The 23,401-nt window shown below is 47.1% G+C and overlaps 1 protein-coding gene across 3 annotated transcripts in view; it reads right to left on the reverse strand.

Annotated features, from left to right (window-relative positions):
- RGS10 (regulator of G protein signaling 10) overlaps window positions 1–11,832 on the reverse strand; it is a 36,338-nt gene extending 24,506 nt beyond the window's left edge. Inside the window, exons 1-2 of one of the 3 annotated variants that reach the window (XM_004265773.3) lie at window positions 11,688–11,831; window positions 1,068–1,186 (exon numbers count right to left, since the gene is read on the reverse strand). In XM_004265773.3, the coding sequence (XP_004265821.1) occupies window positions 1,068–1,186; window positions 11,688–11,736 (168 nt within the window). In that variant the 5' untranslated portion in view covers window positions 11,737–11,831. Of the gene's footprint in view, window positions 1–1,067; window positions 1,187–6,361; window positions 6,407–11,687 lie in introns of those variants that run through there. The other 2 variants (XM_049697439.1, XM_033420924.2) reach the window with 2 other exon arrangements.
- Between the last annotated feature and the right edge of the window lie 11,569 nt (window positions 11,833–23,401).

Raw genomic sequence — 23,401 nt, forward strand, 5'->3', positions numbered from 1 at the left:
CTTCAAAATCAGGCTCATTTTTTTAAACAAAAGAAAAGAAAACATACTAAGCATGTCTAAAAATGCCACAATGAAAACCATTTCAAGCTGGAGGTGTGATTTCTTTTGGCAGGTGTTGGGGGCTTAGTGGCACAGCCAGCTATCCTGCTGTGCACGGAAAATTTTCTCCCCGAGATCTAGACGGTGCTCTAGATGGTGGTCCTATGTCCAGAAATGCCTGCTACCCCCTCCTTGGAGTCTGCTACAGAGACCAACAGCATCAGGGCTTATCCTGGCCTGACCCAGGACTTAAAAGACAAAAGTCAGTGGGACTCGGGCAGATACAAGGCATTCTTGAAATTCACCTGTGCTTCTTTTGACACTTGGGGTTTCTGCAGGCCATTTCTAGGCAGCCCTGACACTTCCCCACCCACCTGCTCTCCTCTCTGAGTTCATCTTCACTTTGTCAGCTGATGTCCAGCCTCTTTCACTCTGTTAATATGTATCCTGAGAATCCCCAACATACAAGTGAACAAATCTTCACACCAGAGAGACCCAGACCACCCCCTCCCAGGTGTCACAGAGCTGGAAATTCTTTGTAGATTCTGCCAATGAGCACAGTACCCCTTCCTCATCACCCCACCCCGCTCCCATCTAGCTATATAAAAACCAGAAAGAAGGACTTCCCTGCTGGTGCAGCGGATAGGACTCTGCGCTCCCAATGCAGGGGGCTCAGGTTCAATCCCTGGTCAGGGAAATAGATCCCACATGTATGCCACAACTAAGAGTTCGCCTGTCACAACTAGGGAGCCTATGTGTTAAAACTAAGGAGCCCGCCTGCCGCAACTAAGACCTGGTGCAACCAAATAAATTAAAAAAAAAAAAAAAACAGAAACAGTCTGTGCACGCCCCTCCGTGCTGGTCCACGACTGCCCAGGAAAGCATTTCCATCTTGGTCATGACAGGTGAGAAGTTCTGCTTCTCAAGTTGGGCCAGACAGTGTTAAAACCTGGCCTGTGCTCCACCCACAGGCTTCTAAACTTCTTTGTATGTGCGTCGAGCCCGGTGAACAACGAAAAAAGTCAAACCCTAAATCTTTTCACGCCTTCCGGGTCTTCAAGCAGATTCTCCAGAGAAGCCGCCCATTTGTCTGCGCTCTTGGGGTTCTGGTGGCTGCTGCTGGAACTCCCATCACTGTCGTGGATGTCTGCAAAGCAAAGTTTAGACTGTGTATGTGGCCCAAAGATACTGTCATCTTATAATGGGCATTATGATCATCACCATCACCATTATGGCTAAGATGTAATAGTAAGTTATATGCCAGAATCTGCTCTCCGTGCTTGACACAGTGAATTCATTCTAGTCCTGACAACAACCTTATGAAGGGCATGCTGCTATTCCCTCCATTTCACAGATGCGGAAAACTGTGGCTCCGAGTTGAGAAGGGACTTGTCATTTCCCAACACTCCCCATATATCCTTCCCCCACCCACGTGTCCACTGGCTGACCCACAGGCAGCCTTCAAGTCTCCCTCAAGCCCTCCTCCCAGGGACCTTGACTCAACAGCAACTCTTCCCCCATTACATTCTGTGCACAGTCTTATAATTATCCTGCTGTGTTGTGACTGCACGACCGGCGCTCACCAGTCTGAAAGCTCCTCTGCATCTTGATCTTGTATCTCCAGCAGGTAGCTCATTGCCTGGCACATAGATTAAAGTGTGTACCAGGGCCGGGACTAGGGTGGGGAAAGGGAGGCACTGGCCAGAGGTGCAAAATTTAAGGGGGTGCCCAAAAAACTCAGGCATCAGGTAAATGAGGTTTTCATGCAATATTCTGAAAAATCAAAATTAATGCAAAAATTCCAAAATGAGCAAAATACCAAAAATTTAAATAAAGACAGGATCATTATAACTGATTTTTCCTTGTGCCTCTCAGGCTCCAATATGTCTCGGCGGGACGCTGTTACGAAGGGCATAGGCTAATGAATCAGTGACTTTGCACCTGCACATCTGCTGCACTCTCTTACTCTTACCTCTAAAAAGAGCCTCTTGACTAAAGGAAAGGGGACGGGGACCTCCAACTAACACACTCTGGCTACTTGCCTGAAGGAGGAAGTAACAACACAAACACACCTCATCTACAGAATTTGGCCCCTTCCTGGAGTCAAGGGAAAATCCATGGAATGTCACTTCGGATGGGCCCAGGTTCCAAAGCCAGTTTTGTCAATTCGAACTATGTGAACATGGGCAAAACTCTGTGTAAGATGAAGATAATCCCCCTATCTCTTGGGGTTATCAGAAGGATTAAAGGAGGAAACACATCAGGCACCTAGATGCTCACAGTATACCCTCAAAAAATATTAGTTCTTCTCTCTGCTTCCTTAAAATAATGATTTATCAAGTGAACTATTTTTATAGCTAATACTTCTTTTCTCCACTGCTTTCTTTTTTTTTCAAAGTAGAGACATGTTTCTCTAAAGAAAAGTTTGAATCTGGGAGAAAATAAACTTTAAATTAAGAAATCAGCAAAACAATCATTTTAAAAGGATGAATTTTAAAAGTCTTATGAATATTAATTGCTGCAAGTAGCTAGGTGGTCATATGGTTTCAAATGTTTTTGGAGGAAAGTTGTACCAGAATATGTTGAACATGGAAGTAACGCAGCTTCTGTGATCTACTGTATTCTATTGGAGGTCAACAAACATATTAATTTCTCAAGCAGCTGAGACTCGGTCTCCTAGCATCTGGGAAAACTACCTGGGTTCTATACATTGATTGGCTGATTTAGGCTAAATAAAGCAGAAGCAATATGCATTGGTGATGGAGCACATAAGAGAGTTGTTTGGGACAAATCCATTCCTTTACTTGAGAGGCAACTCACTCAAACATCACAAATGGACCTGACACTTCTCTAAAGTGAATCTTCAGTTCGTGGAGATTAAATTAGTTCTCTGCTCTCTTTGCAAATGTTAAAACGGCAAGCTTCTGAACACTGCATTTCTTCCCAATGAAGTATAAATCAAATTAAAAGATCATTATCGTAAGAAATTTCTGCAACAGGGTTCATTCTGCCAAGCATTTCACAGATTTACTCCCTGTTCTCTACCCAGAGAATACAGTTTGACAGTTTACTCCACTCCCCTAGCAGATCTTCTCTTAAGGAAATAAATTAGAGACACAAGTTCGCTGTTCCAGAAAAATCGTAGGTAGCCAGAAATTTCTCTCGCCATTGCAGAACAACTGCTTTGGCTATAACTTTTCAACCTTGGCCTGTAGTGATTCCAAAACTCTTGACGTTCTTTTCAGTAATAAACCAAACCACATTTGGGTTTTCACGGCCTCACTGTCTTGCAAATAAATACACTTGGTGGATTCCCATTTAGCCAATAGAGTGCTCTGGTTAACTAGGTCTTCTGGTTAACTGAGAGATAAGATAGCCATCCCCACGGTGAGACAATTGCTCCCTCACTCCCCTCTTTTATTTCATACTCTAGTCATTTTGCATATTAGGTTTCTGTGCTGGCTTTCGTGTGAACAAAAAGTTTTACAACTCAAAACCCACTCATCTGATCTAGTCTCCTTATTTAACAGACTGAGAAATAAAGGTCCAGAGGGTAAGGTGACCCAGCTAAGGAACTGCTGGATGGAACCAGTACTGGGACTTAAATATGCGGGCAATTGTCCCCACCAGGACCACCTCTATGGAACCCCAGGGTGCCTCAGAACACAGGAGTTTGCAGATGGGTGGCCCTTCCTTTCAGTTCCCTCCTAGGCTACCATTTCCCTTCCATCGATATCATGAAATACGTCTATGGCTGACACTGTTACAGAGGCAAAGAATTTTCAGAGCTGGCCCAGAAAGCATATACCAAGACACAGAAGGTATCTCCATAGCCATGGTTATTAGTTTCGGCTTTGGTGCCATGGATAAAGAGAAATTTCTTCTTGCCCTTCTGCTCACCTTCTGCCCTAGCATTCCTTTTACTATAGGAATCTTCTACTCAAACTCTACTGCCATGTGTTTTCACTTTTCCAGAAATACTGACTTGAATTTTGCCGAGACTTCCTGATTGTCTTTTCATTTTGATTAAGGCCTTTGGCTATGCCTTTTTTTTTTAATCCTTCCTGATTGGTACCAATATAGATAGATATCTCTAGTTAGAGCAACATTTGCAAACTCCATTCACTTAATGATGTCTCTCCTTTCCAAGTCATTATCCCCAACCTCCAATGAGACTGGCAGAGGTCCACTCCATTTGGCAATGCCCTAAGAGACTGCCCCCTAACCTGAGGCATTTCCATTTCTCAGGATCCTCGTCGGTACAAGTAGACTTGCCCTATTTTCCGATGCATGTAAGTAAGGGCTTCCTAAGACAACTTGGTTCACTTTAAATGTTACAATCAGTCCAATGATGTATAGGAGAAAGAAATAACCTTTCTTCACAGCAAGCAAGTTTACTTCTGAGCTTAGGAATAAAGCAAAAACAAGAGTTCCCAGCTTCCCAACTCCTTCCCAGTTCCTGGCACTTGGAAACACAAAGGTCCAACACTCTTCTTTCCTTTTTCATTGATAAAAGTTTCCATTTTAGATGGATTACACAAGAAGGTAGGTTGGGAATGCACAACTGGAAAAAGAGTTAAACCTATCTTTCTAGCAGCTTTAAGATCACTCAAGCTAGTAAGGAGCAGGTGGTGATGACATTTGTTTGTTCCCATTTTGTCCAGCCCTGCTCATTTGTTGTTGTCGTTTAGATCATCTGTAAAACATTTCTGCAATGAAAAAAATAATTTTTTTTACCTCCTGGGCCCTTCAAAGCATTTTAGAGCTTCAGATTTTTGCAGGCACGATACTTACGTTTCAATATACTCATCTTCAGATGAATCTGTCATTGGCTAATAATAACCATTAACACTTACGAATCATTCACAATGTGCTGGGTACTATTCCAAGCTTTTTCCATGGGTTAAATCATTCTGTTCTCACAACGACCCTCAGATGTGCTTAGTAGTATCCTCACTTCACAGATGAGGAAACGGAGGCACAGTAACTCGCAAGGGGCACCCAGCTAGAAACGGGGAGTCACGGTCCAAGCCCAGGTAGTCCTGCCTCCAGAGCCCAGGTCAATGGGCTGCCATTGTTAGTTTTGATATCTGCTGATCTTCACATTCACAGAAGCCAGAACATGATGGCCTTGACAAGAATGATAACACTTATGTGTGAGAAGACTGCAAAAACGAAGAGTCCAATTCCTTGCAGACAAAAACCCACCTACGACTGGGCCAGAATCATCCAGCACATAAACACAACGGGCAGACGCTTTCCATGTACGTTTACGTTGTTCTGTGCGGTAAAAGCTGTTATTTCAAAGCCGGCACAGCATCCAGGTACAGAGGGCTGAGGCTGACTGCTTGCAGCACATTGTGTGATGCATTATTTATAGATGCCATGATGTCATATCTAATAGAGACCTTCTCCAGACAGTAATTCCTTGGAAATCCATACTCAGAAGGCATCTCTAACACTCATCAGAACAAATTCCTGCTATTAGTCTTCAGGAAGGTCTGGCTAATGGTCCTGCATAGACAATTTCCCCAAGTCAAAGATTTTAGTAAACTCTCAATATCCAGCTTCCTCAACAGCAGAGTCAACTTACATCCTCAGAGGGTTTGTCAAAGGCACCCCCCAAACGCACAGCACATTAAAGAAAACAAACTAAACATTCAAGCCCAGGAAAAGGCAGAAATGTTAACCCTGAATTCTAATGTGGTTTGGTACCACACACACACACACCATACTCCTTTAAAATAATCAGGGAAAGTACACACCCCACAAAACTGATTTAAAACCTCACATCACCTATATCACATCAAACATCACATTTTTTTAAAAAGTCATCCCACTTAGAAGCAGAGAATCCGTTTTCACAACTGGTGATCCATGTAAGGCTCCAGAGAAACTGGGTCATGGAAACCCTCTATCTAAATATTACTTAAGTGTTTATCAGCTCCAGCATCTAGCTTCTGAGAATAATGAGCGTTCAGGCATGCAATTCCCTTGGTAGGGAGGTTTGCATGAACTGCCATTAGCAGAAAATAAAAATAAAATCGTTTTGAAATAATCATACTGATAGCAAGCATCAAAGACCAGAGCAGGCCAACAGGCTGGAGAGGTCAGCTGGGCTCAGAAACGGCCTCATGGCAGTTTTCCCACGAGGTCTGAGGCCTCAGAAAAAGTCAAGTTGCTCAGCCGAGCCCTCCAGAGGCCCCCTGTGCACCTGCATCTGCACCACACACACCCCTACCTCTACCCTGCCCGCCAGCACCCAGCGATGGGTGAGCTGAGGGCATATCTGATAGCCAAAGGGGTGGGGACCCTTCCTTACGTGCCATGCTCTGGGGTCTGCCTGGGGAGGTCCCCACAGCCCAAAACTCCGCTGCCTTCTCAGAGACGCTTTGTGCGAGACAGACGGGGGCTGTGGGGCTCCAGAGCACCCTTTTGGATCCAGAGGAAAAGCAAACCTCAACATCCTCTTCTGAGTGGACTAAACAACAGATGGCCCCAGTTTCCACTTTCTACCAGAGGGAAGGAAATAAGGACGCCAGACTGTCATCTGTAGCTTCCCTAGAATCCTCACTTTCTAGGCAAAGGCCCAGAAAAAATAAAAACTACCCAGGAGCCCAATTCTGGAGGTGAAAGTGAAGACCCTGTCCGTATTTCTTCTCACTTTCCAGAAGCCCCCATGCTTCCTCTGGGACCTGACTTATGCGGAAACGTGCCCTTGCTCTCCCCTGGCCCCCACCTCAGGGAAAATAAGTAACTTTTTCCCTCCGGTGTCAGTAGGGTAGACTGTGTATTTCTTGAGTAAGAGCTGTGTCTTCCTCAGGGTCTGCAGTGCCGGGCACTCTTGTATAGATTTATAGTGATAGCTGTTTTCTGATAGATTGTCAGGTTGAGCGGGGGACAAAACAGAGAGGAGGATGACGGTTGTAAAAAGAGATGGCATTTACTGAACACTGACTACATCCCATCTCAACCTCACAGCCCTTGGAGGTTGGGTCCATCGGTGGCCCATTTTACAGACGAGGTAACTGAGGCACAACAAGGTTAAATCACTTGCTCCAAAGGGGAAAGCCAGGAAGTTGATGAGCTGGGACTCAACCCTAGGCTGTCTGGCTGCAGAGGCTGTTAAGGGAAGGGCAGGGAAAGACGCAAGAAATAAAAGGCAGGTCCTTTTTCTCAGGGAAATTAAAAATAATTGAGAAGATGAAGCCAGGCATTCCCAGATGGCATCTGGCTGCAATGCCACACACTGCCATGAAGTTTTCTTCACTGGTCCATGAAAGAATGAGAATAAGCAGAAGAAAATATTTACCAAGTGAGCTGTGCTGATCGAGTGGGACAGTGTTGGGTTGTCTTTTTTAAGTAGGTAATTACATTTATTTAAGGGTACAAAAGACAAGAGCTACACAAGGGAGCACAGTGGGACAGGTCTTCCTATCGCCCCTGTCCTTCAGCGACCCAGAGCCTCTCCCCTAGAAGCAACAGCCTCTGGAAGATTCTTGTGTATCAGGACAAGTTCTTTACGTGAGATTATATCTCTCCTACTATTTGGGGTGTTGAAACATCCTTCATTTGTGGGATGATAAAGACAGTTGATGATGGTATTGTTGCTTTTTAATGTCCCAACTGGAGAAAGAAAGAAAGAAAAGAAAGAAGGAAGGAAGTGGAGCAGAGAAGCAGGGAGGCGAGGAAGGAAAGAGAAAAGCCCACCGCTCCACACTCACTCTCTAAATACACACGAGCAAGATGACACACTGGATACTGTGTGAGGTCACGCAGGCAGCTCTGGGCTCGGTCAGAGATCTGAGTCCCCTGGTCTGTCCCTTCTGAAATGGGCGGCCTCTGCAGCTGTCCGGGGAGAGACAAGATGGGCAGGCTGCATTTCAGGTGCAGAGAGGGAGGCAGGAGGCCTGGAAGAGCGGGCCTCCTGGAGCTTTGGGAGAGGACACAGGACAGAGGTGGGAATGTCCAGCCACCCAAGGGCGGGGCGGGCAGTGGGGGGACTGGGCGAGAAGGCAAGCCAGATGAGGGGTCCCTGAGCCCACCACAGAGCAGGGACAGCAGAGCCGACACACAGGCACTCGGCGGGGCCCTCGAGAGATGGGAACCTACTGGGAAGGGAAATTGGTCCCCGGAAGTCTGCAAGGGACTGTTTGGCTCCAGTGTGCGCCTCCTGACAGCTCTTATCGAGGAGCTGCTTCTGTCGCCTGCCTGGGCCCCCGCTGCCACCCCCGGGGCTGCTGCCGTGGAGAGCTATCTGGGGGAAGCAGAAGAAACTGGTGAGCGTAAATTTAGTACAATTTAAACAGCAAGTTCCCAGAGCCCAGCGGCAGGGGGCCGAGGGGATTACTCAACCCCAGGGAGGGAAATGACTCAGTTCACCCAGAAAGCCCTAGGAAATGGCCCAGCCAGGCACCTGCCTGGTTTCCACAGTTTCTAACAGTGAGTAAAGGAGACATCAGTTCATACATCATACAGTCTGTGAAGGCAAGTAAAGCACCCCGAGCGCCCGGCACCCACCAGTCCGCGAGCTGCCCGCGGTGGTGTTCAGGTCGCCACACGTGTATAAACCACGCCCCTCGCTCAGCCCCGCCTCTCTGTGCCCGCTTCGTTCTCCCTGAATCTGAAGGCCCGGCTCAGTGATGCTCGGCAGGGAAAATTTCCCCCAGCAGCCAAGCCGGCCATTAAATTGTATGTCAACTGTCATCTTTAAATAAAAACTTAAGCCCTGCCATAAATCTGAAACTGGTTCCAGAGGTTTAATGGGATAATGTATAACAGGCTCTGGGCGGGGGAGCGGGGAATTCCCCTGGCGGTTCAGCCCGTGTTCTGCTCGCAGGAGGCGGTGGAAGGCCGTGGCTCTGGCTTTGCTTTTCAAGCGAAGAGCATCCCATGTACCATCAACAGTGCAAGTCGCTGTGGGGGGCAGGGTGGGTGCACAGAATCCTTGGCGGGGTCCTCACACTTAAGTGGCGTAAGAATCGACTGTCAAAAATGCAGCCAACTCTCCCTCCCACCTCGGGTCCGCAGGACTGAATCCGGGACGGGGCGGGGTCTGGGGGGCCTGGAAAGCTGCATTTTGTCGAGCCCACCTCCACTCCCACCCCCTTGTGGTTCGTGAACACACTTTGAGAAAGCTCAGGAAGGAGAATATTTGCCCTTTGAATCGCACTTTGAAACTTGGAATTAAGCGTTGGGAGCACCAAACTTCAGTTTAAAGACATTGTCTCCAATAAGATTTTGCAGAAAAGCAAGAAAGGTTTGGAGTAAAAGGAGCTGGGAGGCAGGACTGCAGCCAGGCTCAAATCAGGGTCCAGCAGGGATGGATCCGGGTTTTGTGGGGCCAGAAACTTACACAATCTGGAGAGCCACTTTAAGAAAAATAATTCAAAATCACCAAAAAAACACACACAAAAATCAGTCCAGGGTCCCATGGATCACTTGGCTGGCTTCCCAGTGCCTTTGCCTCGGGGCCCACATTCCCCCTTTCTCACTGCTGGATGGTGATGACCAAACTGGCAGGGGCTCATTTGTCCTTTCCCATCAGGGGGTAGACATTAAATCTAAAAGTCATAAAGAAATCGGGCTCTTGGAAGTCTGGCATTTAATACCAATCCATGATTTTTAGCTACTGATCTTTCTATCAGTGACCTAACCACATTTCATCAGACTTAAAATGTGTTACCCTGAAAGAGGTACACTCCACTGGTGTCCCTAAAACTGCCACCAGTCTTTCTGGGGTACAACCTGCCCACATGCAACAGTACCCCAAAACCATGTATGTCAAAATTCATGTGTTCTATTTGGAAGACTTCAACCCAAAAGCGAACTGTGCAGGGATGTTCAAAGCAGCTCTATTTATAATAGGAAAAGGCGGAAAAGATAAGAGCTAACCATTATACTCAGTAATGCCATGCACTGTACTAGGGACTTCATATATATGCTTTCATGTATTTGATTCCACAGCTCTAATTGAACCCACTTTACAGATGGGAAAACGGACGCAGAGGTGTGCTGGTAAACCAGCTCTCCCAGGGAAAAACAAAAACAAAAAAGCTTGATTTTTAGCATCTGCTGACTTCCAAGGTGTAAATGGCCACTGGTAGCCAATTTCAAGCTACCTACGGTTTAGCAACCAGCTTCCAAATTTCCCCATAATTTAGCAATTGGCTCGGAGGTAAAGCAACTTGCCCAAGGTAGCTGAATGATAGCGTCACGGTGGGAACCAGGAGTTTAACTTCAGAGTCCAGGCTCTGACCACCACTCCGTAGGCCTGTGAATATCTAACAATAAGGAATGGCTAAAATGAACGCCCACAGGGGAATCCTTTGACCCACAGGTAACACAGAAAGGTTTACATGACCACTAACACTAACTCTGATATAAGCAATTTATAACTCCATGAAGTCCTACTTTATTAGAGTTGTCCTAAATGGTAAATGCAATAATTTGCAAAATTTGATGGATGAGAAACCAGCTTCGATTTAGCGTTTAAAGAAGGGTATTTTATTCTCATTTTGCGGATCCTTATCTACACAGAGAGGCTCCACAGCTAGTAGTGGTGGAGGTGGGATTTGGACCCAGCCAACCTACTTTCAGTCCATCCTCTTCACCAGTGTCCCTCATAAAATACATTAGGTGAAAAAAAGATACGGGCCAACACGTACAGCCTCTTGGTACTAGCAGAAGCGTCTCGGGGTGGGAGGCGGCAGAAAAGCCTCTGAACTCCAGAGTCAGGCCGAGCTGGGTTTGAAAGATTCTCCATCACCTAAGTGTGACTTGGAGCACGTTACCTAATAGCTCCTGGCTTCAGTTTCCTTCTCCGTAAAGTGGGGAGAACAATGCCTATCTCAATGGGTTGCCCTAAAGGTGAAAAGAGAATTCACAAAACAGAGTGAACACAGACCCGGGCCCACAATTAGCGCTCAAAAGGGGCTTAGCTATTAGGAGCAAAAAGGGTAAGATGGTTGGAATCAAGGGCATGGTTTCATCTTCACCACGGGTTCTTTGTCCTATCAAATCGTTCCAAATTATGGCTGGTCCAGAGTGACAGCCAAACTGTATCCTTTGTCGGCTCTTCCCTGGCGCTAACTGCAGATGCGCCCTTCACCTGGTATTTATTCACCCTCCTTCTCTGCCCCATAGTTCGGCTCCTTGGCGCAGAACAGGCCTTGACAGCCCTGTCGGATGCCTGGGGTCCAGGCGTGCCTTTCCTGGCGCCGCGTGGGCATCATTCGCACCAACGCCCGCAGCGGAGGCAGAGGACTCCCGAAGGGAGGGAAGTCGCGCGACGTTCTGCTTTCGGAATCTAGAGCCCATACTACCTCCAAAGTTTGGAGGTGTTTTGGATCTCCTTTTTCTCCCAGACCATCACTAAAAAGAAAACTGCTGTTGTTCCTCCTTTCAGACAAACTTCCTCCCCAGCGCGCCTCTCGGGGCTCTGCGCTCCCGCCGCGGCTGGGACCGCAGGGGCGCTGGACGGAGCAGAGAGAAGTGGCGCGTTCGGCCGGGGCTCCCCTCCGTGCGGCATCGCAGAGCCGCGCCCGAGCCTAGTAAGGATGCCCTGGGAGGGCAGCGCCTGCCCGGGCGGTTCATCGCAGCCCCTGCGGGCGCCCCAATCCCCAGCACGCGGGGTCCAGGGAGCTTACCTGACGGCGGCCGCTTCCTGCTCAGCCGACTCACGGCGCGGTTAAACATAGCCGCGGGCAACCCAGGGAGGAAGGAGGATCCGCTGGGCAGCGCGGCGGCTGAGCCGGAGGAAGGCGAGGAGGAGGAGCCCGCTCAGCACCGCCCCGGAGCGTGCGGCCCCCACCCTGCCGCCCTCCTCCCGGCCAGACGCCGCGTGGCGCGCTCCGTGCGCCCTACCGGCCCGCCCAGGAGGGGGCCCTGCGGTCCCGCCCCGGGGTGCCTGGGCGGGCAGGGCGCACCCGGGTGACACCCAAACGCCGGGACCCGGCCCAGATCCCAGGACGGAGCGCACTCTCTCGGAAGTAGTCCGCGCCGCCAGGGACTTAGGAACCCTGCCCAGGTGGTTCGCGGGTCCCGGGGACCCTTCGCCGCCCGGCAGGGTTCTCCAGAGAAGCCGCCCGAGCCCCGCCCTACCCTGCCCCCAGCTCCAGCGTCCATCCCTGCCTCCCGCCCTGGGAAACTGACGCGGCGCCTTCAGCGCACTGCGCTTCGTGGCTCAGCGCGCTTTTGCCGGGCGGCCGGCGAGGGTCACCTCCTGGTTCAGAGACCGGAAAGCTGAGCCCTCGTGGTTCTGAAAAACCCAGGTGCGGCCCACGGCCTTCACCTCCTTGCCCTCGGGTTCCTGGATCCCTGCGCGCCCGGGCTTGCCCGTCCCGCGACTCCGTGGGCGCTGGGCCTTCCCACGGCCGCGAAAGCCAGCGGGGCATCGCCAGGACCCGGGCCGCGGTGTTCGCGGGCTGAGCGAGCCGAGCCGGAGCAGGTGGGCGCCCTCTCCCGGGCCGCGCTGCGCGGGCGCCGAAATTTGGGCGCCTTCTGCCCTCGGTCTTGAGGCTCCAAGGGCGGACCTCGGGGGAATTCCGTAGGAACCCCTCAGGTTCCAGCGCGGAGCTGTGCCTCTGCCCCGCACACCGGCTGGCCGGAGACACTAACTTTCGGGACACGTGGCACACCTTTCGGCGGGGCCTTTGCGCTCAACGCTCGTAATCACTCGGGCCGCACTGCGCTCTACTTCTGATTTCTCCTCTCCCGCCGCCAGTCACCTGCTTAGGGCCGCCAGCTCCACTCGAATCTATTATCTCATTTCTTCTGCAAAACAGCCCAAGAGGGGGTGTCGTTAGCCCCATTTTCTTGAGGATTTGGTTTACGAGTAATTGTCTTTCTGGCGAGTCCTACTTTTCTCCTGTGTATCTGGCTTTGTCTCTAAATTAGTCTTTATTTTTAGCTGTACTAATTGCTATTTTTCTAAACTGTTCCCCAGTCGTCGGTCCCTCCTCCACCCATCCTTTCTCAGTATTTTCACTAGTTGGCATTTTCTTTTGTGTCTTCTATTCTGAGCTTCCCATTCCGCTCATTTTTCCTCCCTCCCTCTACCCACCCCTTCAGCCCCAATCCCACCCCCATCTCTGGCCTTCTGTGGTTGTTTCTCATTTCTCTCCCTACCTTTCCTTCCCCTCTCAAAGTATTTTACTCAGAGTGTTTCTGAGCACCCTGCCCGTCTGCTGCGGGTTTTCAGCTGCAACTCGAGGAGGCAGGCTATTGTGACCAGGAGCAGAGTTAGAATCGAGCTGAAAAGCTCGGTTTTTAAAGCGTCTCCTGTCGCCGGCCTCCTGCCAGCTTCCTCTCCGTTATAACGGGATTGAACCGTGATGCTTAAACTCCAGGCAGCATGTTCAGCCATTTTAAGAGTAGGACTTTCAAACTCTACAGAGTCCTGCGTACAAATGAGGTAACAATAACCAGGGAATTTGTGCAGCACCTCCCCAGGAAGCGTCTCCAGAGACCAAATTACAAGTAATTCTAACGCAGGAAGTAGGGAGACTGGCACAATGGGTGAAAGTTAGGCACAGCTAAATGTTAGGCCACTTTCCAGGTCCACCCCTGCTGTGTCCGGAAAGACACCTGCTGTGGCCTAGGACGTCCTTATGCATCTGTCCTGAGCTAAGACTGCGACCAGACTTAGCTGGGTCAGCTTTCTGAAACGAAAGGAAAATAGAACAGCTTCAAACCACTTTTACTGTCCTGTTAGCACATCAGATAGTGAGTACAAAAATAAAGACCCATGATTTAATGTTCACAGTTTAAAATCTGTTTCGGGGCATGAAAAGACTGTCTTTATGAAATTGCTATAAATACCTGTTTCAAGTGTCTGAAGATCCAAAAGCCAGTTTTCAACATGTGCTGTGCAGAAGACCATGTATAGGAGTATAGAGCCTCACAGTTCCTAAGGCTTGCCAAAAGAAAACACACACACACACCCCTCCCACGTGATTCAAGTTCTGCCTGTGGTTTGCAATGGCTGAAGGTACTCTCCATCCAAACCGCATTGCTCAGGGGCTTCCCCTTCCCTTGTGGTCCAGTGGTTAAGACTCCTTGCTCCCAATGCAGGGGTCCCCGGTTTGATCCCTGGTCAGGGAACTAGATCCCGCATGCCGAAACGAGGATCCCGCGTGCCACAGCTAAGACCCGGCGCAGCCAAATAAATGAATATAAAAAAGAAAAAATAGCATTGCTCACTTTCTGTAGCTCATCTCAAGCCTTTACAAACACTGGTAGCCAGTCTGAGTAAGAAGAGGACAAGTGGTTTGGCCCCTTCCTACCCCTGCTGGTCTCACCTTTGGTTGAATAACTTTCACATGTCTTCTGGTAAAGCAGAATTTCAGAGTGATCATTGACTCTAGAGTTTGACTTTTTTTTTTTTTTTTTTTTTTTTTTTTGCGGTATGCGGGCCTCTCACTGTTGCGGCCTCTCCCGTTGCGGAGCACAGGCTCCGGACGCGCAGGCTCAGCGGCCATGGCTCACAGGCCCAGCCGCTCCGCGGCATGTGGGATCCTCCCGGACCGGGGCACGAACCCGTGTCCCCTGCATCGGCAGACGGACTCTCAACCACTGCGCCACCAGGGAAGCCCGAGTTTGACATTTTTAATTCTCAAAAAAAAAAAAAAAAAACTGGTAAGCTGTGAATACATTATAGTCTTTTACAATAAATATATTTTAGTCTCTTATAAAGAATATGCTCAGCCATTTGAAGCGGATGAGATATAGTAAACTAAGTAAATACATAAGTGCGCAGCTTGAAGCCAAGAGACCTGGTTACCAATCCTGGCCATATAGCAGACCAGCTGTGTGTCTTCCCACACCCCATCCCCCCACCCCACCCCCACCCCGCAGCTTGTGGGGTCTTAGTTCCCTGACCAGGGATCGAACCTGCGCCCTCAGCAGTGAAAGCGCAGAGTCCTAACCACTGGACTCCCAGGGATTCCCCAGCTGTGTGTCTTTCAACACAGCCTCCTAGGATTGGACAAGGAAAGGATGCCACCCACATTCTAAGGGTGTGGTGTTCACTAGCAATAAACAAGAAAACACCTGGTATAGTGCCCAGCACATGTAGGCACACAAAAATATACTGGAATCTGACTTACTCACTCCCCCTACAATGCCGTTTTAATAAAAAATAAACTTTAGCTTATATGTGGTGAAAAGTGGCATTTTAGAAAGGAATTATAGGAAGTTGGCAGGGTTAGTAACAGCATGATGCAATTGACACACACAGTGAAGGCGGGAAAGTAAATTGTTAACAATCTCTCTGGAAGGCAAGAGAGGCAGATGTGTTAAGATGATGTTTGGCAACATGCATAAGAGCCTTCAGAATGTTTATACCCGTTGGACCAGTGAATAATTCTACAACTGGTAATTTATGCCAAAGAAAGAAAAGAAATACAAAGATTTGTGTGCAAAGTTGAACATCATAACACTTCTTTTATCAGTGCTATTTATGGTAGCTATAAATGTCCATTAATACAATGACTAAGTTACAGTATATTCCTATGATGGAATATTGAACGGTTGTAAGAACTGAATGAAGAGTATTTGGTGATGTAGGGCAGGGGTCCCCAACCCCCGGGCGGTGGATGGGTACCAGTCCGAGGCCTGTTAGGAGCCAGGCCACACAGCAGGAGGTGAGTGGCGGGTGAGCAAGTGAAGCTTCATCTGCTGCTCCCCATCGCTAGCATTACCGCCTGAACCAAACCCTCCTGCCCCCGCCCTCCCTCCCCCATCCACGGAAAAACTGTCTTCCACAAAACCGGTCCCTTGTGCCAAAAGGGTTGGGGACTGCTGATGCAGGGAACGTGCTTGTGAAGCTGTCATTGAAAAAAAGCAGGATACAAATATAGAGAGTTTTCAGTAGGAGAGGAGAGGAAATATAGTATATTTATAGATAGAAAGCTTTATGGAAACGATTCCCAAATGTTACTAGCATTTCTCTCTAGATGATGGGATAATGGGTGATTTTAATTTCCATTATTGTATTTTCGTGTTTTACAAAATTTCTGCAGTGAATATGCTTTTCAGTGGGGTGGGGGGGGGGAGGGGATCAGTAGTTGGAAACATCAAAATCTCTACTAGGTTTAATCTACAAATATTTAAGCCCACATCTTTACAACGTTAGTTGTGCTTTCTTTAATTTCCCGTGGAAGAAGCAAGCAGACATTGACTGCCTTTCCCATCTTTGATCTCCCTTGCTTTTCAAGTCAGATATTCATGGCATATCACAGCTGGATGGATCCTTGGAGATCAGCATATTCCACTGCAGATCAGGAAACTGAGGCCCGGATGGCTTTGGCTAGGAGTGATGCTAGGTTTCCTAAGTCATAGGAAAGTGGTCTTCCTGGCACAGCACACTCTATCTTGTACCATGCTGCATCCATGAAGATACACCTGAAAAAGGAAGACCTTTATGTACGTTTAGGATTCAAGTCGGGATTCCTGCTAAACAAAGGCAGGTCAGTTATTTCAGTATGCAATCATACTTGTATTTCTCCAATCTCAAAGCAAAAAAACCACAAAAAAAAAAAAAAAAAAAAAACAAAGCAGTTCTCTATTGCTCTATTTCACTGCAGCACTTCTCAGCAAAGTGCCTCAAATGAGTTGTCTGTACTCATCGTCTCCCATCCCTCTCCTCCACTCTCCTAAGCCCTCTCGGTCTGCTTGCTTCTCCACCACCCCACTCAACTGCTCTTGCAAAATCACAGTGGCATCCCCCTTGGGAAATTTAAGTCAGTTCCATCTCCATCTTACTTGAGTCACTGTCAGCATCGGACCCTGATGATGCCTTCCTCCCTTGAACCACTTTCTTCCTTTGACTTCCAAGACACCACTCTCTCCTGGTGTTCTTTCCACCACGTTTGCTGTCCCCACTGCCACCTCTCCTTCCACTTAAAGGTGAACACTGCATGCTTAATTTTAGGATCTCTCGTCTTGTACACTTACTCCCTTGACCATCTCATCAAGTCTCATGGCTTCTAATACCATTAAAAAAAAATAGACTTTGGGGACTTCCCTGGCTGTCCAGTGGTTAAGACTCTGCACTTCCACTGCAGGGGACTCAGGTTCGATCCCTGATTGAGGAACTAAGATCCCTCAAGTCGCGCAACGCTGCTAAAAATATAAAAAATAAAAATAGACTTTGTTTTTTAGAACAATTCTGGTTCCACAGCAGAATTAAACAGAAAGTACACAGAGTTCCCATGCACCCCTCACTCCCCGCCCCCAGTACAGCCTACCCCACCAGGGTGGTACATTTGCAACAAGCGGTGAATCTGTATCGACACATCATTTTCACCCAAGTACGTGTGAAATACCATTTTTAACTCTTTTTTTTGGCCGCACCACTTGTCTTGTGGGATCTAAGTTCCCCGACCAGGGATCGAACCCGGGTCCTCAGCAGTGAAAGTGCTGAGTCCTAACCACTGGACCGCCAGGGAATTCCCTGGAATACCATTTTCAGACCACACAACTCCCACCTTTCCATCTCCAGCCTGGACTTGCCTGTTTGACATCTCCTCTTGGATGCTGACTAAGACATCTCAAACTGAGTGTGTCCAAAACGGATCCGCCTCTTCCTGCCCACACCCACATTACCTGCAGCTTTCTCCTCTCCCCTGAAGACAGCTCCACCCTTGCAGTTGCTCAGAGCAATTATCTCGGAGTCCCTTCTGATCATCCTTCTTCTCACACCTCACATCTAGTCCATCAAGTAACTCTGCAGGTTCCACCTTCAAAATAAATCCAGAAGCCCATGCTTGCACCATCTCCATCTCCACATCAGCCCCATCCAAGTCACCATCCAGTGCCCTGGTTTACTACAGCATCCTCCTAACAGGTCACTCTGCTTCCAATTGCCATAGTCTATTCTAAACGGACCAACCAGAGTGAGCCTTTAGAAACAAGGGAAGTCTCACCATGTCAACCCTCTGTTCAAAGCTGCAGTGGCTCCCCATGTGGCCCCAAGAGAAAGCCCAAGACCTTATAAAGACTGACAAGACCCCACATGACTGGGACCTCTATTCCCCTCTGACCTCCTTTCCCATTCTCCTGCCTCACTCATCTGTTCCAGCGAAACCTCCCCCTATCCCTCAATCCCACCCCCACAACAATCCCACCTCATGACCTTTGCATTGGCTCTTCCCTCTGTCTAGGGTATGCATGGTGTGCGCTCTCAGTTTCTTCAGGTATTTAACCAAATGTCACCCCATCAGTGTTTAAAATGGCAATCCCACGTCTGTATTTCCACGCCCCGTTTTCCTCCACTCCTGCCATGTTTCTCTATAGCACACACCACCTTCTAACGTGCTGGAACTTACTTCCTATGTATGTGTATCGTCTGTTTCTCTGTACAGTACCTACACTCGCTCTACTCTCCACTCTCCCTAGAATGTAAGCCCTGCTGTCCCAGCACCTAGAAGAGTGCTTGTCACATTTGTCACATAGTGAGCACTCAACAAAAATGTGCTGATGAATCAGGACGAGAAATACTTATCCCCTGTCTCCCAAAACTCCACTAAGATGACAGAAAAGACCTTACAAATACAGTAATATATATATATATATATAAAATTTTTTTTTCTCGGTACACAGGCCTTTCACTGTTGTGGCCTCTCCCGTTGCGGAGCACAGCCTCCGGACGCGCAGGCTCAGCGGCCATGGCTCACGGGCCCAGCCGCTCCGCGGCATGTGTGATCTGTCCAGACCGGGGCACGAACCTGTGTCCCCTGCATCGGCAGGCGGACTCTCAACCACTGCGCCACCAGGGAAGCCCAATACAGTGTATTTTTATAATAAGGTACAAACCTGCCTGGACGAGGGTACTGGCAAGGAGGCAATAATGGGAGAGATATTTCTTCTTTTTTAAATTGAAGTATAGTTGATTCACAATATTATGAAATGTCAACCAATCTGAAAGCAGATGGAGCAGCAGAAACTGCTTTAACACGATAAAGGAGCCACCACCAGAGGCGAGCAGCTGGGCACTGGTGAGGGGCCAGTGTACACTGCAGAGACGCACATGAGTTCCGGACCACAGGGCAGGCAAGGGCTGAAAACAGGTTTTGGATCAATCTCTGTATAGGGAGGCCTCACTCAGCCTCCCTCCCACCCTAGCCCAGGAAACCAGAAATTGTTGTGGGAAATGTGGAGGCACAGAGGCTGTGGACTTAGGGACCACTGGCCAGGCTGAGGTGCAAATGAGACTCTGGGCTGTATGAGAGTTAAGTGAAGGTCTGCATCCTGAACTGGGAGGCCCCTTCCCCTCCCTGCATCCAGAAAGCCAGCAGCAAGTTGCTGATAAATAAAACAAATCATAATAGATATGAATGTTTAGGGATTCCCCAAAGTTATCACATCTAACTAATCATAAAGAAATACACCGTCCACAAGCCTCTTTCACACACATACAGCTTCTGAGAGCTTTTGATGCCTCCCTCTCAAATATGAGGGGTATGCGAGGATCACAGACGTTTAATGCCTCTGACATGAGAGACCAGAACAAAGATAAGAATTCAGGGGAAAGACAATAGAGAGAGTAGAATAAATCTTTTTTAAAAACTGTATTTACCCGAGAGAGAGTGAAGTTATTGCATCCATAAAACAAGAAACAGAGCTTGGAATATAAATATAAAAACAAAATATTTTTTAAAGGGGGTTGGAAGAAAAAGTCAAGGAACTCTCCTAAAAAGTAGAACAAATGAAGAAAAATGTATAATAGGAGAGAAAGAAAACTAGTAGAGAATCAGTCCAAGTAATAGGAGTTCTAGAAACACATTACAAGGAAAATAGTGGAGAGGAAATTAAAGATACAATTCAAGATGATTGTCCAGACTAGAGAAAACTCATCTCCAAACTGAAAGAGCCCACAAAGTGGGCACGATGACACACCTACAACAAAGTACACCAGCATGAAATTTCAAAACAGACAATTTCCAAAAAACTTACAAAAAAGCATACTGCCGGTGGGAATATAAAATGGTATAACCACTTCAGAAAGCAGTTTGGAAGTTTCTTTAAAAGTCAAACATATACCGAGTGTATAATTCAGACATTCCACTTCTATGTATTTACCCAAGAAAAATAAAAGCATATGTCTATACAAAGATTGTACATGAATGTTCACAGCAGCTTTATTTGTAATATCCTCAAACTGGAAACAACCCAAATGTCCATCAACAGCTGAAGAGGTGGACATTCTGTGGTACATACATACAACAGAATCAATATTAAAAAATAATGAATTATTGATACATTCAACAGCATGGATGAATCTCAAAACTATTATGCTCAGTAAAAAAGCCAAAAGGGGTACATACTGTATGATTCCATTTATGTAAAATTCTAGAAAACGCAAACTAGACTATAGTGACAGGAAGTAGATCAGTGGTTGCTCGGGGATAATAGCGAGTGGAATAGGGTGGGGGGGTCAGGTGGGAAGGATGGATTTCAAAGGGGCACAAGGAAAGTTTAGAGGTGATGGATATGTCCATTATCTTGATTGTGGTGATGGCTTCACAGGTGTATACGTTTGTCAGAACTTAAATCGCATACTTTATGTATGTGCATTTCATCGTATATCAAGTATACGTCAATAAAGCTGTTTGTAAAATCACCTATGAGTTGAAAATGTAAAATGGTGTAGCCCCTTTGGAAATAGTTGGGCAGTTCCTCAAAAAGTTAAACATGAAATTACCGTATAACTCTGAAATTCCACTTCTGTGTATCTACCCAAGAGAAATGAAAACAAATGTCTGCACTAAAACTTGTGTGTATGAATGTTCAAAGCAGCATTATTGATAATAGCCAAAAAGTGGAAACCCAAATGTCCATCAACTGATGAAGGGATAAACAGATGTGGTGTATCCATACAAAGGAATGAACCCTGATGTATGCTACATGCATGAACCTGAAAAATATTTCACTAGGTGAAAGAGCCATCACAGAATACCACATGCTGTATGATCCAGTTTAGATAAAGTTCGAAATAAGCAAATCTGTAGAGACAGAAAGTAGGTTAGTGGTTACCTAAGCCTGGAGGCAAAGAAGGAATGGGGGGTGACTGTTAATAGGTACAAGCTTTCTTTTGGGGATGATGAAAAAGTCCTAAAATTAGGTTATGGTGACGGTTGCACAGTTCTGTAAATATACTTAAAATCATGTAATTGTATGCTTTAAATAGGTGAACACTATGTCAGCGGTCCCCAACATTTTTGGCACCAGGGACCGATTTCGTGAAAGACAATTTTTCCTCCGCAGGGAAGGGGGGGGATGTGGTTCAGGTGGTAATGCGAGCGAGGGGGAGCGGCAGATGAAGCTTCACTCGCTCGCCCCCCACTCACCTCCTGCTGTACGGTTCGGTTCCTAACAGGCTGCGGACCAGTAGCGGTCCACGGCCCAGGGTTGGGGACCCTTGCTCTATGGTATATAAATTACATCTCAACAAAACTGTTAAAAATTTTTTTAATTGCAAAGATCAAAACCAGCTCACATACAAAGGTTCAGAAGTCAAATTGTCACTGGACTTCTTGGAAAACTACTGGAGGATATGGTGCAACAATATAAGAAAAGGCAAAAAGAGGGTAAAACTCAGGCTCCTAGGAACAGGGAACCCAACATCAAAGAGAGGCAAAGTCCCTGTTGGGATGCCGGTGGGCATGTGGTAAAGTCAGGACAGCCAGTCCAGAGGGAAGCATGACAGTGAAGGCTCCAGGAGCCTCATCTGATGAGTCTGAATGTTTTGACATTGTACTGAAAAGCATTTGATACATCTGTGGCTCTATTTGGTTAAAATTAGTGACAAGTTTATAGAAAACTAAGCAAAGAAAAATCAGTCAATTATTAACTCCAGGAAAAACCCCAAAGAGTACAAGAAAGAAAACAACCAAAATATACGACTTGTAATTAGTAATGACAGAGTCATAAATGCTTTTAACTGAAAACGGATACATTGGGGGAGGGGGATTGAGGAGAACGAAAAGTAAGACAGCGAAATACTCATCTACCATAATGGGAAGTCAGCAGCAGCAGTATTGTATATTGTTCCTGTTATGTGGAGGTAAATATCAGAAGAAACAGTTAAAATTTTTAAACTATGGCCTCTGAGGAGTAAGCCTGGGAGAGGATGGTGAAGAGGAGTGCGCTTTTACTTGACTTTTTGTACTGTTTGACTTTTTAAGCTATTATATATCATTTTAAAATAAAAATTAATTTAAAAACTTCTAGTAGGGCTTCCCTGGTGGCGCAGTGGTTGAGAGTCCGCCTGCCGATGCAGGGGACATGGGTTCGTGCCCCGGTCCGGGAGGATCCCACATGCTGCAGAGCGGCTGGGCCCGTGAGCCATGGCCGCTGAGCCTGTGCGTCCAGAGCCTGTGCTCCGCAACGGGAGAGGCCACAACAGTGAGAGGCCCGCGTTCTGCCAAAAAAAAAAAAAAATTCTAGTAATCATCATGTGTCTAGTACATAACAAAAGAGGTAAGAAGACTTGGTGATATCACCAATAATAGTAACAGCTAGATTTCACTGAGCAGTTTGTATGTGTGTGGCACAGTTCTAAGTACGGTTTTAAATACTGTTCTCATTTAACAACCCCTTGAGGGGGTCTTAATCCAGCTGCAAGTAAAATTGTGAGTCTCCATGGATTAAACAAGCACATTCACACACATTTTCATTTGATCTTCCCTAAACCTCATGATACGGGAATATAGATGTAGAAAACTGAGTCTCAGAGAGGTCTGGAGAACGGTTCAATGTCACAGGTACAACTGAAAAACAGGACTGGAATTCAGGTCTTTGGGCTCCTGGTACTCTTTATACACATGCCTCACATCCATGAAAAAATGATTTTTAAAAATCGCTGTTCCTGGTGTCTACTTTGTAACACTGTTCCCTCATCATATTGTTATTTTTTGATGTAGACCATTTTTATTTTTTAAACATCTTTATTGGAGTATAATTGCTTTACATTGTTGTGTTAATTTCTGCTGTATAACAAAGTGAATTAGCTATACGAATACATATATCCCCATACCCCCTTCCTCTTGCGACTCCCTCCCACCCTCCCTATCCCCCCCAGGTGGTCTCAAAGCACCGAGCTGATCTCCCTGTGCTATGCAGCTGCTTCCCACTAGCTATTTTACATTTGGTAGTGTATATATGTCACTTCGTCCCAGCTTACCCTTCCCTCTCCCCGTGTCCTCAAGTCCATCCTCTATGTCTGTGTCTTTACTCCTGTCCTTCCCCTAGGTTCTTCAGAACCTTTTTGTTTTTTAGATTCCATATATGTGTTAGCATATGGTATTTGTTTTTTTCCTTCTGACTTACTTCACTCTGTATGACAGACTCTAGGTCCATC

The sequence above is a fragment of the Orcinus orca genome, chromosome 14, assembly GCF_937001465.1.
Source record: "Orcinus orca chromosome 14, mOrcOrc1.1, whole genome shotgun sequence".
Taxonomy (NCBI): Eukaryota; Metazoa; Chordata; class Mammalia; order Artiodactyla; family Delphinidae; genus Orcinus; species Orcinus orca.